This window comes from Dendropsophus ebraccatus, chromosome 14 (assembly GCF_027789765.1).
Source record: "Dendropsophus ebraccatus isolate aDenEbr1 chromosome 14, aDenEbr1.pat, whole genome shotgun sequence".
Lineage (NCBI taxonomy): Eukaryota > Metazoa > Chordata > Amphibia > Anura > Hylidae > Dendropsophus > Dendropsophus ebraccatus.
This window is the reverse complement of record NC_091467.1, coordinates 20,454,067-20,474,877: the sequence shown is the minus strand read 5'-3', so window position 1 is coordinate 20,474,877 and position 20,811 is coordinate 20,454,067. Positions and strand designations below refer to the sequence as shown.

Sequence of the window (20,811 nt, the reverse complement as noted above, 5' to 3'; positions counted from 1 at the left end):
TCAGCTGACTGACTCCTCTAAAGTGGTTATCCAGGACTAGAAAAACCTAGCTGTTTTCATCAAGAAACAGTGCCACTCTTGACTTCAGTTTTTGTCTGGTATTGCAGCTTCACTATTGACTTGAATGGACCGAAGTTGTAATACCACACACAACGCAAAGACAGGAGCGGTGCTGTTTTTGGAAGAGAACTTCTATGTTTTTCTGATCCTGGATAACCTGTCTAAATGCTACAACATCATGGTATGCAATAAGATCCTATGCTTCCCTAGTGGTGGCTGTAGGCTTCCAGATTTTAAAGAGGTTTTTCCATAATATCTTATTGGAGTGGCAGTGCGAATATGTGACCATTGCTTCATTCAAACATGTACATTTTTGAATGTGATATTCATGTGATAGTGAGTGTGCGAGTAGTCCGAGCCCCATCCTGTGGATAGGTAATAAGATGGGAATAATTATGGGAAAAACACTTTTAATCATGCAGCGCTGTCTATGTTCTGTGTCAGAAAAACAGAGCTCTGACTGCTAAGACATATTAAGAACTTGATCAGTACAGGCTATGTCTTAGAGTCCTTTTAAACACACAAATGTTTTTAGCCATGGGGGCCACATATGATTGCCAATCAGCGTCTCGTTTACACGGCCTGAGAAATCAAACAGATTGGCTACATGAATGATCCTTGTATCGCTCATGCAGCCCTGAAAACTGACAGCAAAGATATGTATATAGCTGTGCTGTCAGTTTCCACATCACAAGCAGCAGTCTATACCTAACAGCCACGTTGCTTGTAATCCAGCATCTGGCTTTCTGGTCCTCATGCTGGCTAACTCTTCAGGCCGCCTCCTATGGCTGTCAGTTCCAGAGGAGGCGGCCTGAAGTAACAGCAGCGACCGGAGAACAAGATGTGGAATCACAAACAGCGTTGCTAGTAGGTATAGACTGCTGCTTGTGATGTGGAAACTGACAGCATGGATAAATACATATCCCAGAACCCAATATATATCTGTGCTGTCAGTTTCCCTTTGTCTTTCTTAACCGCACAGATGCTGTTTACACAGGGAGATGTGTGGCCGATAAAGATGGCTGATAATCTTTGGCTGATCCCTGTCACTTTTTTAGGGTCCATTTACACAGAAAGATTATTTGCCAAAGATTTGAAGCCAAAGCCAGGAATGGATTTGAAAAGAGGAAAAAAAAATCAGAGTCTTTCCTTTATGACTTGATCTCTGTTTATAGTCTGTTTCTGGCTTTAGCTTCAAATCTTTGGCAGACAATCTGTCAGATAATCTTTCTGTGTAAATGGACCCTTACACCGGACAATTATTGGCTGCAGTAGCCTAGCATCGCTCCTGGCCGATAATCACACCTTGTAGAAGGATCATTAGGCTATGTTCACACATAGCCTTTTTGTGTTTTCGATCCACTTCTGGTTTTGGTTGAAAAATACTGACAAGAATACTATATTCACACACTGTTGAAATTGTGTGGATGGCCGTCATGTAATGGCAAATAACGGCCGTTGTCTTAAAATAACAGCAATTATTTGCCATTTAATGGCGGCCATCCACTAAACTTCAACAGTGTGTGAACAGAGCCTTTCTGTGTTTTCAATCCACTCCTGGTTTTGGTTGCAAAATACTGACCAAAATACTGTGTGTGAATTTAACCTTAAAGTGATCCTGTTGTAACAGGTGGAGATTCATCTTAAAGAGTTCTACACTATGGCCAAGCTTTATCATTCTGTGCAATGCAGAAACGTGTAGTTGTAGGGTGTAGTTTGTTGACACCAATCAACCACCGCTCAGCTTTCACTTTACCAGAACTAGTTAAAGGGGTTGTCCAGCGAAAGTTTTTTTCTTTCAAATCAACTGGTGTCAGAAAGTTAAATAGATTTGTAATTTACTTTTATTTGAAAAAAAACAAACAAAAAAAAACTCAACTCTTCCCATACTCATCAGCTGCTGTATGTCATGTAGGAAGTGTTTTTTTGTTATTTTTTGCCTGACATAGTGCTCTCTGCTGACATCTCTGGCTGAGACAGGAACTGTCCAGAGCAGGAAAGGTTTTCAATAGGGATTCCCTTTGAAAGCCTCTTCTTCTCTGGACAGTTCCTGTCTCAGCCAGAGATGTCAGCAGAGAGCACTATGTCAGGCAAAAAATAACAAAAAAACACTTCCTACATGACATACAGCAGCTGATGAGTATGGGAAGAGTTGAGATTTTTAAACAGAAGTAAAATTAATTATAAATCTGTAACTTTCTGACACCAGTTGATTTGAAAGAAAAAGATTTTCGCTGGACAACCCCTTTAATATAGAAAAGCTGAGCTGCAATCCGTTGCTATTTTACCTTACTTTTGCAAGAATAAATATCCCTGCAGAGGTACATTTATACTTCTATATACATATACAGTGTTCTTGGAAGGCTATATTTTACACACTGCAGATTTGATCAGGATTTTAAACCCAAATCAGTGGATGCAAAGATGAGCTGAGTATTTCCATTGGCTTTCAAATGCTGACCAAGTGTGCGGTGTGTGAATGAGGGCTTGTATATCGCTTTCCCGCCCAGCTACATTGCTTTACACTATCTCTGAATCAACGGCCTGTACCTGCTGTGAATACTCATGGCCAAGTCCTGCCGTTTGACTGATTTGCAGTGGGAAGTGATATTACATTGCTCTTGATGTGGTAAGAATGGGTTGTTGCCTAGTAAGACATTTACAGCAATAGATTCATACCAGCAGCTAGAATTCTGCTATGCAGAGTCACAAAGGCGAAAGAACTGACTGTGATAAAAAATATATATATATAATTTCTCTGGTTCTCAGTGAATGACGCTATAGTTTATCATTCTAAAATGCTTTCTGTCATAGGTCCGTCAAGCAAATAAGGTAGAGTTTTCTACTATGGTAAAGTAATGAATTAAACAGGACTAAACCACGTCCCCGTTTCTTCACTAGTAGCCCCGCAGTGTTATCTGCTATATTGGTGACCACATGGGGCATGTGGTAACGTGGCCTAACACAGCCCTCTCATTGGGTCTCTCCTGCTTGCAGAGGTAAAAGGGGAATTGGAGGATTTTGTCAAAGCTTGCAGACCAGTTTTCTGGCATACAGAAGTATGTGGAAATGTGCAAGCATTGATAAATCCCCCTTCCATTCTGTTCTCATCATATACATCTTTATTGGTAATAAAAGGCTACAGAACATTCCTGTTTAAATATCTCTAGCTATTTCTTGATCTCTGCCTGTTGTCATTCAGTAAAACCTCATTCACTGTTTATTAAAATGTGTCCTGGTCAGATGGGTACATGGCGTGTAACATTACAGGTATCAGAGCTTCTGTACCCATCTGACCATCACATGACCAGGACACCTTTTTAAAGGGAAGCTATCAGGCTGGTTATGGTGAGAGCTGCTTAAGACTATGGGGGAGATTTATCAAACATGGTGTACAGTGAAACTGGCTCAGTCGCCCCTAGCAACCAATCAGATTCCTCCTTTCATTCCTCACAGACTCTTTGGAAAATAAAAGGTGGAATCTGATTGGTTGCTAGGGGCAACTGAGCCAGTTTTACTTTACACCATGTTTGATAAATCTCCCCCTATGTTCCCACTGTGTACAAACAATGTGTGTTCTGCTGTGAACGGCTGTTGTTTACCACTATCCACGGCCATTTTTTGTACAGTGTGTGAACATAGCCTAACAGTGACAGATATACTGTTTTCAGTGGTATACTAGATTATGAGCACTTATACTTAGAAGAGTCACCATGCTGCTGATTCAGATATGAAGGGTGGGCGGTGGTAGCGCCACTTAAAGGGATATACCCATTAGGATGCATGGCATATCCACAGGACATGCTTTAAGTGTCCCCAATAATCTGATCTTCAGATTAAAGGCTCCGTAGCCCACTCCGGCCTGTTGCTTTTAATGTAATTTCTAGAGTTGAGCAAACAGTGAGGCTCAGTGTGTTCAACTACCAGTAAAGTGAATGGAAGTTATCCAGGATTAGAACACAGCTATTTTCTTGCAAAAACAGCACCACTCCTGTCCTCAGGCTATGTCTGGTGTTACAGCTCCACCGTTCACTTCAGTGGAACAGAGTTAACACACTCAAACTGAGGAGGAGAGTGGTGCTGTTTCTGAAAGAAAGCAGCCATGTTTTTTTCTAAGCATAGATAATCCCTTTAACTCTGTGGCTTCATCTGTTTTTGACTTTCACAACTAGGCTTGATTGAACATCGGGAAAAGCTAGGCCGGACCTTCTGCATTTTATTGCTGATGTCTTCACGGTCCGTGCGGAAGGAGGAGACATCATGGGGACTGCCTGGAATTCTGGGATTCAGCCTAGGTAATAGGCTGTATCCCGGAATTCCAGGTGGTACCCGGGCTGTCTCCTCCTTCCCCACGGACCGGGAAGGCATCGGGAATCAAATGCGGAAGGTCCAGCCTAGCTTTTCCCGATATTCGATCAAGCCTATTCACAACACCTTCAATGGCTGGCAACGTCCTGTGCCTTCAATCTGAAGATAGAACCTGCGTCTAGGGGACAAGATAGATATACCCCTTTAATGAATAATGTTGACTCTTATCTGGAAATGCCGGGTGTGTGCTGCATACTGTAATTGCATGGAAACTATTGTATGCTTTGCCATGAGAGACTACTGAAAACTGTGTCTGCCTTATTATCTTATATTTCCTTATGCTTACCTTTAAATCCTTGCAAGTGAAAAATATTGAACGAGCAGAGATCTTTAAAAAACCTGAGAATATGTTAAAGAAAGCATACTAAAAACTTGTAGTAATTATATCTGCAAGCTTATAAGCGACAGGACTATGGGGGATCATACACTGATCAGTCTAGTAAGTTAAAGAGCAGGTATGTACATCTTGATATTGTATTGTTCTAATATGCTTTGTGTCTGTTAAAAGGATCCATGAAAGTTGTGTGTTTTAAGATTATGTTCTCTTAGTGCTTACAAAGTGACGCTCTGGACCGGTCAAGGGATACATCTCCATTTGATATGCCACCTCCCTATTGTGAAAACTATGACATTCAAGAACACTGCTTGCTTCTATTATGTTGTGATGTTCATTGCGAGTCATGTCGGGGGTCTGTGACTGGTTGGTGGATTAAGTACAGTAAAGATTTATTTGGCAAATCGGAATCTTATATAAATAAAATAATGAAATCCCCGTCTGGGCTGGAGTGAGTTATTGTGTCATCTGCCATACTGTAAAGTGGTAAAATATACAGTAGATTGTTGTTACTTGCTGCATCAATAAACTAAACACTATAAGATTTTCCTGCTCCAGAGAATTGAAGCAAAGATTCCTAATACCCACAATAGAAATATCTGGCATTGTAAATATTCCAAGGTTTTATTGATAGAAAGTATATTACATTGATACATGAGATTGCTCCTCATCCAGGCTGTTAAGGATCAATGGCTGCTATAGGCCCAATCCTCCCGTGTCGGATTGCATACACTGCTGGGTACTCACAGAGCCTTGAAAACACGGGAAGGAATATTACAGGTATGCTGCGTATGTACTGACCAGACGTGAACTCTGCAAACACACAGTCCGTCCTCTGCATCACACCTACTGCCCTCCAGTGCTCAGATATAAAAGGGGACAGAAGTGCTACATTACAAGTAAGATACATATACCTTCTGCAGCCCATGGCAGCTACACCCCAGCAGATAATAATGCTTCCTCAGAGGCTTCTCTTTTCATAGACGGGCGAGTCTGAGGTAGTGGAGATTAGTTGTCAGCGGCAGATGTCAGGGAGCCCCCACCCCACTCTCATCTGGAGTAATCTGTCTGGAATAAAGTTCGGAAAAGAGGGCTGGCAGCCAGTACTGGGGCTCCCCTGCTGCTTGTTTGTCAATCCACGCCAAACCTTCCTTTAGTAAGTGTTCCTGGAAGAGGAGAGAGCGATCACTCAGCATTTTAGAGTAAGAAGTAATTTTACATTGCATTCTGGTGGTTGTAAGACATGGCACAACCATGCTGCAACTTATCTCCAGACTGGTTGCAACTGTTGCAAAACTACAACTCCCATCATGCTTTTGCTGTCTAGGCATGATGGGAGTTGTGGTTTGTAACAGCTGGAGAGCCAAGGTTCCCTACCCCTGACTTAAAGGACAACTCCAGTGAAAAACTTTTTCCCAGTAATTGAAACACATTAAAAAGTTATATAACTTTGCATATGCTTCAATCACCTATCTTTTCCCCCCTCAACCCCCCAACCAGGAAGTGAAGTAAACTCATTCTTACCTAATGACTTGACCCCCAGGAAGCCATTTTGTGACAAAACATCATCAAGAGGGAGGCAGGTCTAAGCCCTGTTAGGCCAGCCTCCCTTTGTCAGATATTAGGAAGAGCCCGGCACTCACCAAGTAGATTATGCTTCTTTATTGTAGTGTAGCAAACATATGGTACAAGGACGCGTTTCGGCCAAGCATGGCCTTCATCAGCTAAGGGGTGTACACCCCTTAGCTGATGAAGGCCATGCTTGGCCGAAACACGTCCTTGTACCATATGTTTGCTACACTACAATAAAGAAGCATAATCTACTTGGTGAGTGCCGGGCTCTTCCTAATATCTGAACATTTTTCTCACCTAGAGCACCACCGCCACGGAAGTGCCGTCTTCTACATATTTCCCTTTGTCAGATGACACAGGTTGCTCAGCTCTGATTGGCTGAACAAGCTGTAAGCCATCTAACAGTTTTACAGACCAATACAAAGACTCCGTAGCACTCGTTTTCATATGCAAAGTGTTCAGACGTTTATTTACAGCGTGAAAAAAGCAAGGCCAGGAAATATACAATCATTGCTTTGAAAGAGATAAATATTTTGGGTTATGGCGACAGTGGACCTTTCGACCCTGTCCAGGGTCTTTCTCTCAACGTCACTTGGTGTGTAGATACGCCTGATACGCCACAGACCAGCGCCGGGAGCGCATTTCCCATCTACACACCAAGTGACGTTGAGAAAGACCCTGGACAGGGTCGAAACGTCCACTGTCGCCATAACCCAAAATATTTATCTCTTTCAAAGCAATGATTGTATATTTCCTGGCCTTGCCTTTTTCACGCTGTAAATAAACGTCTGAACACTTTGCATATGAAAACGAGTGCTACGGAGTCTTTGTATTGGATTATATGTGGATGAAGATCCATCCGTAACCAGCACCACCCAGTCCTGCTGTGCACCCCTATCTCTCTACTAAGAGTTTTACAGAGTCAGACATCACAGGAGACAAAGTGCATCATGGGAAAGCCTAAACCAGGAAGTGAAGAAAAAATGAAGACACAAACTGGAGGTTCAGGGACCTGCAAACAGCGGGAAATTCAAATGGAGACAGCCTCGGGAGGGATGGTAAGTGGGGAAACTATGTTTGATGTTTTTTTTTTTTTTAATCAGTGCCGGAGTACCCCTTTAAGTAATCTTCAGCAGCTTACGTCTGAATTTGCATTGACTTGAGGGTCGACACACAATGAATGCTGTCTTTGTGGACTCCATATTGAAAACAACATTGCACTGGGAATATGCACCTTAGTTTACATGAGTCAGATTTTTCCAAGGCAGATAAGCATATCCACTTCTTGACTTGGAGACAACACTGGGTAGTCTAAAGGTGGACTAGGCCCACTAAACTGGAATAATCAACGCCATACAAGCGAAAAATCCGTGGCAGAAACCCAAAGGAAATTAAATGTATTAAGATGTTTGTGTATATTAAGTAGAGATGAGTGCAACTTGAGCATGCTTGAGTCTGTCCGGACCCGGAAGCCTCGGCATTTGATTAGCGGTGGCTGAAGAAGTTGGATGGAGTCCTGGAAATCATGAATACAGCCATAGGCTTTTCCCAGCAGCCTAAGGGCTGCATCCAACCTCTTCAGCCACTGGTAATGAAATGCAGTCTTTCAGATGGACTCGAGCATGCTCCAGCTGTACTCATTTTCAATGTTAATACATCTTGCGTATCTAACTTCAGCAGTGCATGAAATGATGGTCATAAATCCCCCTATTGCATAGACATTCCACTGTTTGACCTGCCTTACAAAGCCAACAGAATTACATACATGTGTTACAATAATTCATACTTTACAGTTTGAAACCCCACTGACTTACATTGTACCATAATGGATTATAGTGGATTGCACAGCTGAAATTCTGCAACAAGTATGTGATATAAAGCGCTTCACTAAAGATTTGTGGTTAGTGGCACCAAGCTCATATTCCATTCAGTATAGCATCTGAATTGCTGCTAAGGGTAACACTGATTATTTGTGCCCCTTTGTGATGGGCAGTAATACTAGTGAAGAGCAGAGACACTACCCCGCATGTGTCCGGCTGTCTAATGACACAGAAGGGAGGACACTCACCAGGACGTGTATTGCTCTTTCTTTCTCCCAGTTTAAACTTGATTTAATTTCACTGACTGTCACGTAGCTCTTCTTCTGCAGGAGAAAAAAAAAGTCCAGTGATTGTTAATATATTTAATAATCCAGAATCACCAATATACAATGTCATTCTGAGGCAATTCTCCTATAACAGTACCTGGCATGTCAGAGGTAAAAAAATCCCTTCACCCCAACTCTTACCATATCCTAGAGAAATTCTGCTATATAAAGCGGTGGTGTAACTCAGCAGAATTAAAGGAGAAGTTCGGCCAAAAGTATTTTTTAATATGTTATTACTTATGGAAAGTTAGACAAATTCCTAATGTACATTAATTATGGGAAATGCACATATACTGCTATTTCCCTTAATTTAGTAGATCTCTGAAATACCGTGACGTCACAAATCAGGTGTAATTGCACAGGAGACGCTGAGGAGAAAGGTATGTCTCTTACCTTCTTCCTTTCTGCAGTTCCAGAGCAGTTTGGAGTTTGCTTCTCATTGTCTCCTGTGCAATAGGGACAGGTTAGATTTGTCTAACCTGATGATAGTTCCCCTTTAATGTGCTCTGAACATCCATATGCCCCTCTCTGAGCAGAGCTGTGTGGTGCCACACAGAACCAACAGAGTACAATGCTCACAAAAGGCGATAAGCTACTGAGCATGTGTGACCGCCAACACTGGATACCATGGATAGGTGGATGTTCTAATAGGGTATCAAACGAACACCAGGGGGCACCATAACAGCAGCAATATCCAGACACTGGGGCATTTTTGTTTTTAAATGATTCCATTTATTTTTGCTCCATCTAGTAGATTAATAGTTATGCATGGAACAACCCTTTAAACTCCAGACTGGTGCTATGATGATGTCTTCACATTACTTGGTATCTAGTTATTGACGCTTATCAACATTGTTGGATTTGAGAAGCCTTACTTATTCTAGTGCTCACTAACACTATACTATACGCCTAAAATGTACAATGACCAATGACTGCTGCCTGTCCTGTCCGGTGATATAACTTTACTGACCTCCGCCAGCTGTAAGACCACTGTGTGATCCATGTTCAGCTCAGCAGGAACCGACTGCACCAGGTACGTTCCGCCCACTGGGATGATACCAAAACCGCTGCCAAGGACTTTTAATTTTTTAATTGCTCTGATGATATCGTCCCTGAAACAAGAATTGTACTCCGTGAAAGAGACTGGGGGAGAGGAACAAGGCATAATACACCATGCACAAAACATTTAGGGTAGCTTCACACGTACCGGATCCGCAGCGGATTTCACGCTGTGAGTTTGCAGCAGTAAGTTAAAAAGAGCACTGGCATGTACAGACTGTGCCTGCACCTCCACAGCATGTGATGTAAAGCTACTTCGGGCATTACAGGGAGAAAACAGTCGCACACTTTCATGGTTTATATACATGTTTTATACTTTTTTCTAGTATAGTCTTATAACTACAAATATCCATGTAAGGATAGCTTCACACGTACCAGATCCGCAGCGGATTTCATGCTGCAAGTTTGGATCCTGGTCTAGTGAAGGTCTATGGGGTCACATACCTGCACGGATATATGACCCGGCCCCTTTAAAACCCCCCCCCCCAACCCTGATTTCTCCCCGTAATATCCGCAGTAGCTTTACATCACATGCTATGAAGGTGCAGGCACAGTCTGTACATGCCAGTGCTCTATAACTTACTGCTCAGCCATTTACAATTGAAACCTGCAGTGACATCTGTGAGAGCTTAGAGGGAACCAATCAGCCCAATTGGGCTGATATGGTTCCCTGAACCGCTGTATACAGCTCCTGCAGCAGCTGCGGAACATACCGACCGCAACTGCAGCAGGAGCTGTATTACCGAAAAAAGGACTTTAATCCCCCGGGCGCATGACCAGCAGCGGCGGGGAGGTAGTCATCTGGGCGGCTTCCTGCCTGTATCTAGTCACCGCTCTCTGCCTGTCAGCACGCTCGGAGGGATGATTGACAGCCAGAGAGGCCAGTAACAGACCTCTCTGCCCGTCATTCATCCTCTCCAAGCGCGCTGACAGGCAGAGAGCGGTGACTAGATACAGGCAGGGAGGCGTCCAGATGACTACCTCCCCGTCGCTGCCTGTCACACGCCCGGGGGATTAAAGTCCTTTTTTTTCGGGAATACAGCTACTACTGCAGGAGCTGTATACAGCAGTTCAGGGAACCATATCAACCCGATCTGCCACCCTGTTCTGTAGTTATGGACAGTCTTCGTTATGTACATGGGCATGTTTGGTGCACTAGAAGCAGACCTAGGCCCGCCCCCCGTGCACCAAACATCCTCATTTACATATAATGAAAAGCGGCCATAACTACAGGGCGGGGTGGCGGATTTTCAGACAAATGGCACCTGTGGAACAAGCATGGAAGCGTCGAATAGCTGACTATGAAACCTTCTACCAGCTTATGTGCTGGTTCATTTGCTTTAAGGATGCAGTGTGTACAGGCACCAATAGAGATATCTATAACATACCCATTGCAGTGACTGCTATATGTATTATACAACGGGTTATCCAGGGTTAGAAAAATGCAGTGTATGCCTATCTCTACATGATGTTTTCTTTGTCAATTTCCTTTTCTTTGGGTACCAAATAACGTCTATCATTTTGGTTTTTTTTGGTGTCCGGACGTGATTACAATGATGGCCGTTGATACATTATTCTAGTTCAGGCCCTTTTGTGTATGTTTTTTTTTTTTTTGAGGGTCCATCAAATTTAGTAGTATAGACGGTGAAAGGACATTGAAAAAAAGTGTGTGTGTGTGTGAACAACTAAAAAAACGGCCATTGTTTGAAAAAAATCCACGAATTGTCATGAACATTAGTTTGCTGCGTGAACGATGTCCGTTATTCAGTAGACTGTATGTATTGGGTGCCCGTCATTCCATTGACTTTAATTAAATTTTGCTGATAATGGACGTTATTTAAAAAAAAAAAAAAAAAAAAAAAAAAAAAATTTGAAAAAGTGGCCGCCTTTTCTATTTTTTTTATTTTTTTTTACACAGTGTGAACATTGTGGCAAAAACAGCACCACCCCTGTCCTCAGGTTGTGTGTGGTATTACAGTTCATCTCAATTGACTACAATGACTGCAAAACACACACCCAAGCAGAGGACAGGGGTGGTGCCATTTCTGGAAGAAAGCAGACATTTTTTTTTTTTTTTTTTGAAAGCCTGGGGAACCCCTTTAATTTAAAAACTAGTAGTTACATTATTTAACAAATATCACATTTTATTTCATGATCAGAAACTATTCTGTGTAACAAATACACCATCATTGGGGGGGGGTTAACTATTTTTCTCAAAAATAATATGCCAGTTCCCAGTGACCCCGGCTGCATGTGGATATACTCACTGACTGACGTCCTGAGCCAGCTTCCCTCTTCCCTTCAGAACCTGCTGGTGGAGCTCAGCCAGGGTGATGAGACCTAAGAACAAATAAGTGCATGTTAAGAGTGATGAAGCAATCTACAGAGCCCCACAGAGCTCAGGGGGTCACTTAAAGGGGCTCTACTTGCTTTCAGATATTCTTCCATGTCATTGCCATCTAAAAATGTATGACAAACTTACCTCCATTCTGGTGCTTTAGAGCCAGACACACTTCTACTATCTGTACACCAAGCTCATAGTAGAAATCTCCGACACCCAGCATTTCTGACCAGAAGCCTTTACCAGCTGGAAAACAATAAGGAACCATTTGTTCTTTAGAATGAATCTTAAATGATATAACACTGAGGATTTATAAACTTATCAATCACTGTGATTCTACAAGGACACATTTGGGAACAGTGATCATCTAACACAGGGATGGGGAACCTTCGGCCCTCCAGCTGTTGCAAAACTACAATTCCCATTGTAGCTTCGGTTGTCGGTTGTCCAGGCATAACGGGAATTGTAGTTTTGCAACAGCTGGAGGGCCAAAGGTTCTCCATCCCTGATCGAACATGATACATCTTACACAAAGCCTAAACGCTATATGAAACTGACTGCTGGATGGAGCCACTGGTGATAAATACGTATTATATTACTGAACTTACAAGCCAGAGGATCCACACCAATCGTTGCACACATATCCTGAAACTGGACCCGGAACTGGGGATTCTTGCGAATTTCCTGCTTGTGTTTGCTGGCAAATTCTTCCAGATTTGTTTTGAACATTTCTAGCTGCTTAGACATCTACAAATGAGGAAAAAAACAGGCTTAGAGCGATTCACATAAAAACAAATAGTGAATGATGGGATGTGACAGCGGCATTTTATTATCTGGAGCACGCCTGTAGAGACGGTCCAGATTAAAAAGCCTATTTTTAGAAACCCTATTGGGGAATTCTGATCATTCAAAGCCGAGGGATCATCTATTCAGAGTGGTACCCAAGAGTGTCTCCTGCTCTGAAGGACCTATCCTGTATTACTTATTTAAATGAAAGCTGTGTGCGCTTAGGGGTCTGTCCATACTACGGAATCGGCGCCAATTCCGTAGTGTGAATGGGCCCTTTAAGGAGAAGTCCAGTGAATTTTTTTTAAAGTATTGTATTGCCCCCCCCCCCCCCCCAAAGTTATACAAATCCCCAATATACACTTATTACAGGAAATGCTTATAAAGTGCTTTTTTCCCTGCACTTACTACTGCATGAAGGCTTCACTTCCTGGATAACATGGTGATGTCACTTCCTGGATAAGATGGGGATGTCACTTCCTGGATAAGATGGGGATGTCACTTCCTGGATAAGATGGGGATGTCACTTCCTGGATAACATGGGGATGTCACTTCCTGGATAACATGGGGATGTCACTTCCTGGATAACATGGGGATGTCACTTCCTGGATAACATGGGGATGTCACTTCCTGGATAACATGGGGATGTCACTTCCTGGATAACATGGTGATGTCACTTCCTGGATAACATGGGGATGTCACTTCCTGGATAACATGGGGATGTCACTTCCTGAATAAAATGGTGATTTCACTACCCGACTCCCAGAGCTGTGTGGGCTGTGGCTGCTGGAGAGGATGATGGCAGGGGAACACTAAAGGACACAGGGCACTGAGCATCCCTCTGCCATCATCCTCTCCAGCAGCCACAGCCCACACAGCTCTGGGAGTCGGGTAGTGAAATCACCATTTTATTCAGGAAGTGACATCACCATGTTATCCAGGAAGTGAAGCCTTGATGCAGTAGTAAGTGCAGGGAGAAAGCACTTTATATGCATTTCCCATAATAAGTGTATATTGGGGATTTGTGTAACTTTTGGGAGGCAATACAATACTTTAATAACAATTTTCACTGGACTTCTTTAATGTCTTCTGTGGTAGTGCTGCAGAGACACTGAACACTTACTGCCGGGTTTCACTGCATAATACAGCTGAGGATTCCAGCAGGGGGCAACTAAGTGATAGTCTTATTTTCAAAGGGCCCTTCTAAAAAGTAGACCACAGGTGTCAAACTCAGGCCCTCCAGCTGTTACAAAACTACAATTCCCATTATGCCTGGACAACCAAAGCTAAAGCATAACGGGAATTGTAGTTGTGCAACAGCTGGGGGACCTGAGTTTGACACCCCTGAAGTAGACAATGTCTAAAAGCAGAAAAACCCTTAAAATGGGTGACTGTCCCATAACAGACACAGGCGGAATATCATGGACCATATTGGTAGAATAATGTGGCAGCATTGCTTGGCCACATAATCACTTACTGGCTAGTGATTGTGGGGGGATCTAACAGTGCTCCATAAGAATGAATGTTTTTTTAGGAGGGGATTTATTATACTATAGAAGTCAGCTTTCTGGCAGAAATTTTTTTTCCTGAGTTTGTTCAAAGTGGGTGGGGCTTATCAGCAGGAAGGGGCTGACAGATTTACTAAATATATTTATAATGCCCTGCCCCCATTTACCCGGCTGGATTTACTAAGAGGCGTATCTGTCTATATGAATACATTTATAATCCGTTTACCATCTTTATAGGGCAGACGTGTCAAACTCAGGCCCTCCAGCTGTTTTAAAACTACAATTCCCATCATGCCTGAACAGCCAAAGCTTTGGCTGTCCAGGCATGATGGGACTTGTAGTTTTGCAACACCTGGAGGGCCTGAGTTTGACATCCCTGGTATAGGGTGTATAAGGATCTGGCAGAGTCAATCACACATCTGTCGCTATGCATCACAATATAATGACTGGGTGTCTCTTCCTGAAGTGTTCAGCCATGCTGTGGGTGTCAGACAAGTGACAACCCCTCATGATGTACAATGTTTTACCACTTCCTTGTCTTATATTAGTAATTGCAATGCACAGAGCCGGATGTATCTCTATTTCTGGCCTTAGTCACCTGTACAAGCTGATCCTCGGCCAAGACAGTCCCTCGCTCCTTGTACTTTGCCTGAGAAGGAAAGAGAGGATATTAAGATTTATACAGTTATGTGCTGACACATGGAAAAGGGGATACGTGGGTTCCTAAAATCTGCTGTATTATGTATGAGCAAATACAGACCACTCCTCTCCTATCTGTATACCTTACAATGATCATTACATTTGTACACTGCCAGCCGGCTGCATTATGGTGATATACCACTTACACATCTGCCCAACAATGGCTCCCCTGCTGTTATAAGACCACAGCTCACAGTATGTCATTTGCAGCTGCCAGGACCTGCTATGGGTTTGTAGCTTCGCACACATTGGAGATCCCTTGTGAACAAGAACAACAGGTCAAATGTCACTGATGAACATACGTAAGCATAGTAATCTGTTCTGGTGGTGCCCCAGACTTTGAAGTAAAAGGGGTTATCCTGGATTCTTTCAAAAACAGTGCCACTCAGGTTGTGTGTGGTATTACAACTTGAAACTAAGTGGAAAAAAATGGAACTAAGCTGCAGCAACACACACGAACTGGGAAAAACAGTGGGGCCGTCTGTGGGGAAAAAACGGCCACATTTTTCTAACGTTGGAAAACCCCTTTAAGTGGCTGGGTGCAAGTCCGAACTCTTCTACATTCAAACTCCTTTTAACCCTGGCCTGAGGGTAAAACAGGATCCAAAATGGTGCCTGGTGTTGACACAACTGTTTAAACCCTTACCGATCCATCACTTCCGGTCTCCGGCAACTTCCTGGTCTGAGAAGTGACGTGGTTAAAGCAACATTGTACCCACACCCTGACCCTTCCAAACCACTTGTACCGTCAGATAGCTGCTTTTAATCCAAGATCTGTCCTGGTGTCCGTTCGGCAGGTGATGCAGTTATTGTCCTAAAAACAACTTTTAATCTTGCAGCCCTGTTTCAAACTGCCATGGCCTAGAGTATCTGTGCCCTTACCTTACACCGCCCCTCTGTCCCTACTGTTCATCATTAGTAATGCCACTGGCAGGATTTTTCCTATTCCTCTGCAGTGAACACTGCACAGGTGCCTTAACGATCCAGCCCATGTGCTGTATTCACACAGCTGATGAATAGTAGAAAATCTGTCAGGGCCATTCCTAATGATGAGGAGGGCGGGGAGGAGGAACAGAGTTTGTGCCAGCCTAATGCACAGACACTCTAGGCCCCGGCCGTTGGGCACAGGACTGCCAGTTTAAAAGTTGTTTTTAGGACAATAACTGCACCACCTGCCGAACGGACCCCAGAACAGATCTTGGATTAAAAGCAGCTATCCGAAGGTACAAGCGGTTTGGGGGGGTCAGATTGTGGGTACAGAGTCACTTTAAGTCCTGACTCAGACCACGAAAAGGTCAGAGACCGGGGAAGCTGGATGCGGGCTGCATCACTGGAGTTAGGGAGGTAAGTGGATGTAATTGTTTTCACCCATCCCCTCCAATGACTATTGTAGAAAAAGGGTCCCAGACAGAGTACCCCTTCAACTGAGATGGCTACAGCACCTTAAAAAGCCCAGACACAGCTCCTTACTTCTGCTAGTAACTGCGCCTGGTACAGCAGCTCAGTCCCATTCAAATGAATAGGAGCTAGCTGCAGTACCAGGCCCTGCCACTAAAAAAAAGTGTGGAGCTGTGCCTGGAAACCAATGAGAGGGATATGAAGTGCTTTGAACAGTCCAGGTGATTGTGGGGGTGCAAGATGTCGGAGCCCCAACTAATGCGATATAAAAAGTATTCCATAAGGATGGGTCATCACCAGCAAGGTCTGTAAAACCCCTTTAAGTGTAATTTACATACAACCCTTTAGATCAGTGGTGCACCATGTGCGGCCCTCCAACTGCTGCAAAACTACAATTCCCATCATGCCTGGACAAACAAAGCTTGCGGTGTGCCGGCATGATGGGAGTTGTAGTTTTGAAGCAGTTGAGGGCAGCTGGTTCCCCATTGCTGCCTTAGATAGCGGTGCCCACTGCACACCCCCACACATGGCGCTTACTCTTAGGAAGCCTTGGTGGTCAGCAGGACATGCTGTGAGCGGTGGAGGTCACATGACCCTCCTGCAGGACACTGACTCTGTTGAGGCATGATGGGAGTTGTAGTTTGGCACTAGCTCAGAGGCAACAAATTGGAGAACACTGACAAAGAGGAAGGGGCAACAGAGAGGGAAAATAAAAGTAGTATTCCTAATAACCAATCAGCTTACAGGACTGGTTGCTAGGGGTAACAGTGCGGATACCACTACAGAGCTAGTTCTCCTCTCATCATGTGACTAGGAGGGTTTGGTGACGTCACTGGACGGATAACGCTACATTTACGGACTAGTCACCATAATAAGACACATTACTGGCAACAGCATCTCACGTCTACACACTAGTTACATGCGGAGAGCCCACGGCATGGCTAACAACCGTCCGTTCACCTCCGCCAGCTTCTTCTTGGCTATCGCCCCCGCTCCCACCCCTCTCCGGTGCATCGTTGCGGCTCGGAGCTTCACTTCCGCACTTCTCCTACGTCACCACCGCGCGACGCCGACACTAGCTGATGACGACATTGTGATGAAAACGCTTATAACCGCTAGGGGGAGATATTAATGACACATCCCACTCAAAGTGTGTCCGCAACTACACTCATAGAGAGACATCGAGGCGGCCATGTTTGTGAAGACCTATTAATGATTTATTATAGTATTAGTACATTCTTTTACTTTACTAGTGTAACCACACCTAGTACCTGCCTGAGTACAAGTACCCAATAAGGCACCCTGCAGATCACATAAGAGATTTAGATGCAGTTGAATCCAGTGACTACAGGGGGGAGTCTTCTCTGATCATAATTTCTCAGTTCCTGTTTCTTCTTTTTTTGTCTCAGACTGCAGAATTTGGCAGATAATCAGCCTAGGCCTTATTCACATGTCCTGTAAATTTGTCCGTAATTGCGGATCCGCAGTTACAGACAACATTAGGGCCTATTGATTTCTATTGGGTTATTCACATTATACCTAGTTTCACGGATCTGCAATCCATTCTGGAAAAAATAGGGCATGATCTAGTGTGGACCGTAATTGCTGAACAATTAGAAGTCTATTGGATCTGCATTTCCTGCAGATGTTACATCTGTAACGTCCGCAAAAACCGCAGATTACCTTAAAGGAGAAGTCCAGTGAAAATGTTTATTAAAGTATTGTATTGCCCCCCAAAAGTTATACAAATCACCAATATACACTTATTATGGGAAATGCTTATAAAGTGTTTTTTCCCCTGCACTTACTACTGCATCAAGGCTTCACTTCCTGGATAACATGGTGATGTCACTTCCTGGATAACATGGTGATGTCACTTCCTGGATAACATGATGATGTCACTTCCTGGATAAAATGGTGATGTCACTTCCTGGACATCATGAATGATAATTGAATGATCCTGAATGATAATTGACAAGCCATGCACAGACAGCAAGTAGGGAGCAGTGGAAGGGGCTGCCCTAATGATCCTCAGATTGTTTGGGCTACTCATTGCAGTCAGCAGCGGTTTCCTGTCCCCGCTCCTATTACATGGAGTGACACGCAGCAAACCTTTCGCTGAACATATCGCGATCTTTCAAAGTGTTGAAAGATCACGTTTGGCTGACATTGTGTATGCCGGCTCATCGTTGCCTTTCAACATGTCCTATCATACTAAACAGGTCGGTAATCGGCCAAGTAAGGCCAATATGGTTTAGTGTAATAGGGCCTTTAGGGTACTATTAGACGGGCCGATAGGGGCTCGATAATAAATGTAAACAAGCGCCGATCGGCTAGATCGGCGCTCGTTTACAGGGCCTATTACACGGCCCGGTAATCGTTTAACAAGGGCTGCAGGGACATCGTTACAGATGTCCTTGCAACCCTTGCTTAACTGGTATACATTAACTATGCCGGGTCCAGGGGTTCCTCCTGCTCCTCTTCTCCACGGGTCCTGCACGCTGCAGCTTCAGAGCGGTCTGTCTTAGCTGACGGGCCACTCAGCCAATCACTGGCCGCGGTGGTCCCGGCCTGTGATTGGCTGAGCGGCTGTCAGCTAAGACAGGCAGCTGAGAAGCTGAAGTGCGCGAGACCCAGGGAGAAGAGGAGCAGGAGGAGCCCTGGACCATGGATAGGTAATGTATTCTTTTGCAAATCGTTAGCCGCCAGCCGACGGCTGGCCGACAATTATAGGTCTGGACCTATATCAACGTTCAGCCGATGACAACGTTCATCGTCTAATCGTTGTGTTTATTACACGGAACGATAATTGGTCGGATAGGGCCCATTCAGCCGATTATCGTTCCGTGTAATAGTACCCTTAGGGCTCGTTCCCACTGAGCAAAAGCAGCTGAATTTCTGCGCTGAATCAGCGCTGAAATTTCAGCCGTTACAATAGGTGCAGAGCTAATTTCCATTGTGTTGAATGGAAATTCTGCTCTGCAGTTCACACAGTGGAATTTCCGCACTGAACTAATCCGCTTTCCGCCAGAAGAATGAACATGTTCATTCTTCCGCTAGCGGAAGCCTATACAAATCAATGGGGCTCTGATTTTCTGTTTCAGCGCGGAATGGCGCGCGTATTCAGCGCAGAATACAAGCGTAATACAAGCGGAAATTACGCGCTTAATCAGCGCGAAAATGGGGAAAAGGGGGGGGGGGAAGAGGATTCTAGTATATGTTCTGGTATAGTCTAGTTTACTCACCAAATACTCGCTGAATTTCAGCGCTGAATGCATGCGGATTCAGCGCGGATTCCTCGAGTATTCCGCGCTGAATTTGTCAAGAGCTGATTACGAGCTGAACACTTTCCTAGCAGAATACGCAGGGATTCTGCTTACATTCTGCTTATATTCTGCTCGGAATTCAGAGTCAGTTGATTTCAGGCGGAAATATTTCCTTGCGTAATCCGCTCCTTTTGCTCTGTGTGAACGTAGCCTAAGTCATTTCATAGAATTTACCCACAGCAACTAATAATGGCTCAGGTATGATTTTTACCAGAGCTTGATGAGATCTGAAACCTGGCCTGTCATTGGATGCTAATGGCAAATTACAACAGTTTATATTTGTAACAAATAAATCTGAACCAATATTTTTACAGCTCCTCCTATGAGTTTCCTCTAAATAGGAATTTCCTAGTGAGTGTGGTTTCCAAATAACTATTGGTATAATACACAATAGTCAGCTGTTATGGCCATCTAATGCCATATGTGTGTATAGGTAAAGGTGTGAGTAGATAGATAGAGGCTTGTGCGTTTGATATAAAAATAGAACAACTTTACTGTAGAGCTTTTGCAGGTTGAGGCTGGGTTCACACTACGTATATTTCAGTCAGTATTGTGGTCCTCATAGCAACCAAAACCAGGAGTGGATTGAAAACACAGAAACGATCTGTTCACACAATGTTGAAATTGAGTGGATGGCCGCCATTTAACAGTAAATAACGGCCATTATTTCAATATAACAGCCGTTGTTTTAAAATAACAGCAAATATTTGCCATTAAATGACGGCCATCCACTCAATTTCACCATTGTGTGAACAGAGCCTTTCTGTGTTTTCAATCCACTCCTGGTTTTGGTTGCAATATGAGGACCAGAATACTGACTGAAATATACGTAGTGTGAACCCAGCCAAACGTACATGTTTTACAGACAATAATCTTGATACAGATTTCAGTGCTTAACTTGGTGCTTGAGGTAGGTGCTTGAGAAGAGAAGGAGAAGTAGTAGTGCTTTGTAGAAGGTAGAGAGAACAGGAGTTTGCCAAAGGAGCCCTGATCCCAGTGTAGCCTTGTACTCTGCCGGAACCTTAGTAGATATCTTTAGTAGTGAAGTGATACTTGTACTCACGTTTAGACTATCTCTGACCACCTTCTGCCCTCTAGTATCATAGAAACAATCCTAGGTAGATAGTACGAGCCCCAGCTGTGGTTATCTGGGTGCAGCAAGGTGTCCGAGGTGTCCCAGTTACCTGCACTGCGCAGTAGGATACATAGACCTT

The 20,811-nt window shown here is 43.8% G+C and overlaps 1 protein-coding gene across 3 annotated transcripts; it reads right to left on the bottom strand.

Annotated features, from left to right (window-relative positions):
- Positions 1 to 5,367: 5,367 nt before the first annotated feature.
- SNF8 (SNF8 subunit of ESCRT-II) lies at positions 5,368 to 17,330 on the bottom strand. 3 transcript variants are annotated; one of them, XM_069952162.1, is made up of 8 exons: positions 17,232 to 17,330; positions 14,773 to 14,823; positions 12,489 to 12,627; positions 12,022 to 12,126; positions 11,807 to 11,879; positions 9,451 to 9,592; positions 8,403 to 8,477; positions 5,368 to 5,928 (listed from the first exon to the last, which is right to left on the bottom strand). In XM_069952162.1, exons 1-8 carry the CDS (start codon positions 17,283 to 17,285, stop codon positions 5,791 to 5,793), a joined length of 777 nt encoding a protein of 258 aa, XP_069808263.1. In that variant the 5' UTR covers positions 17,286 to 17,330; the 3' UTR covers positions 5,368 to 5,790. The 3 variants fall into 3 exon arrangements, with proteins under 3 accessions (XP_069808263.1, XP_069808264.1, XP_069808266.1); XM_069952163.1 differs by lacking the exon at positions 17,232 to 17,330 and adding an exon at positions 17,184 to 17,205; XM_069952165.1 differs by lacking the exon at positions 17,232 to 17,330 and adding an exon at positions 16,809 to 16,974.
- Between the last annotated feature and the right edge of the window lie 3,481 nt (positions 17,331 to 20,811).

Excerpts from the sequence above, each read along its gene's own strand:
- SNF8 (XM_069952162.1), bottom strand. The coding sequence starts at position 17,285 with ATGCACCGGAGAGGGGTGGGAGCGGGGGCGATAGCCAAGAAGAAGCTG. Across the intron at positions 14,824-17,231 it reads CCAAGAAGAAGCTGGCGGAG|GCAAAGTACAAGGAGCGAGG; the intron begins GTGAACGGACGG and ends TTTCCTTCTCAG. Across the intron at positions 12,127-12,488 it reads TGGTGTGGATCCTCTGGCTT|CTGGTAAAGGCTTCTGGTCA; the intron begins GTAAGTTCAGTA and ends ATTGTTTTCCAG.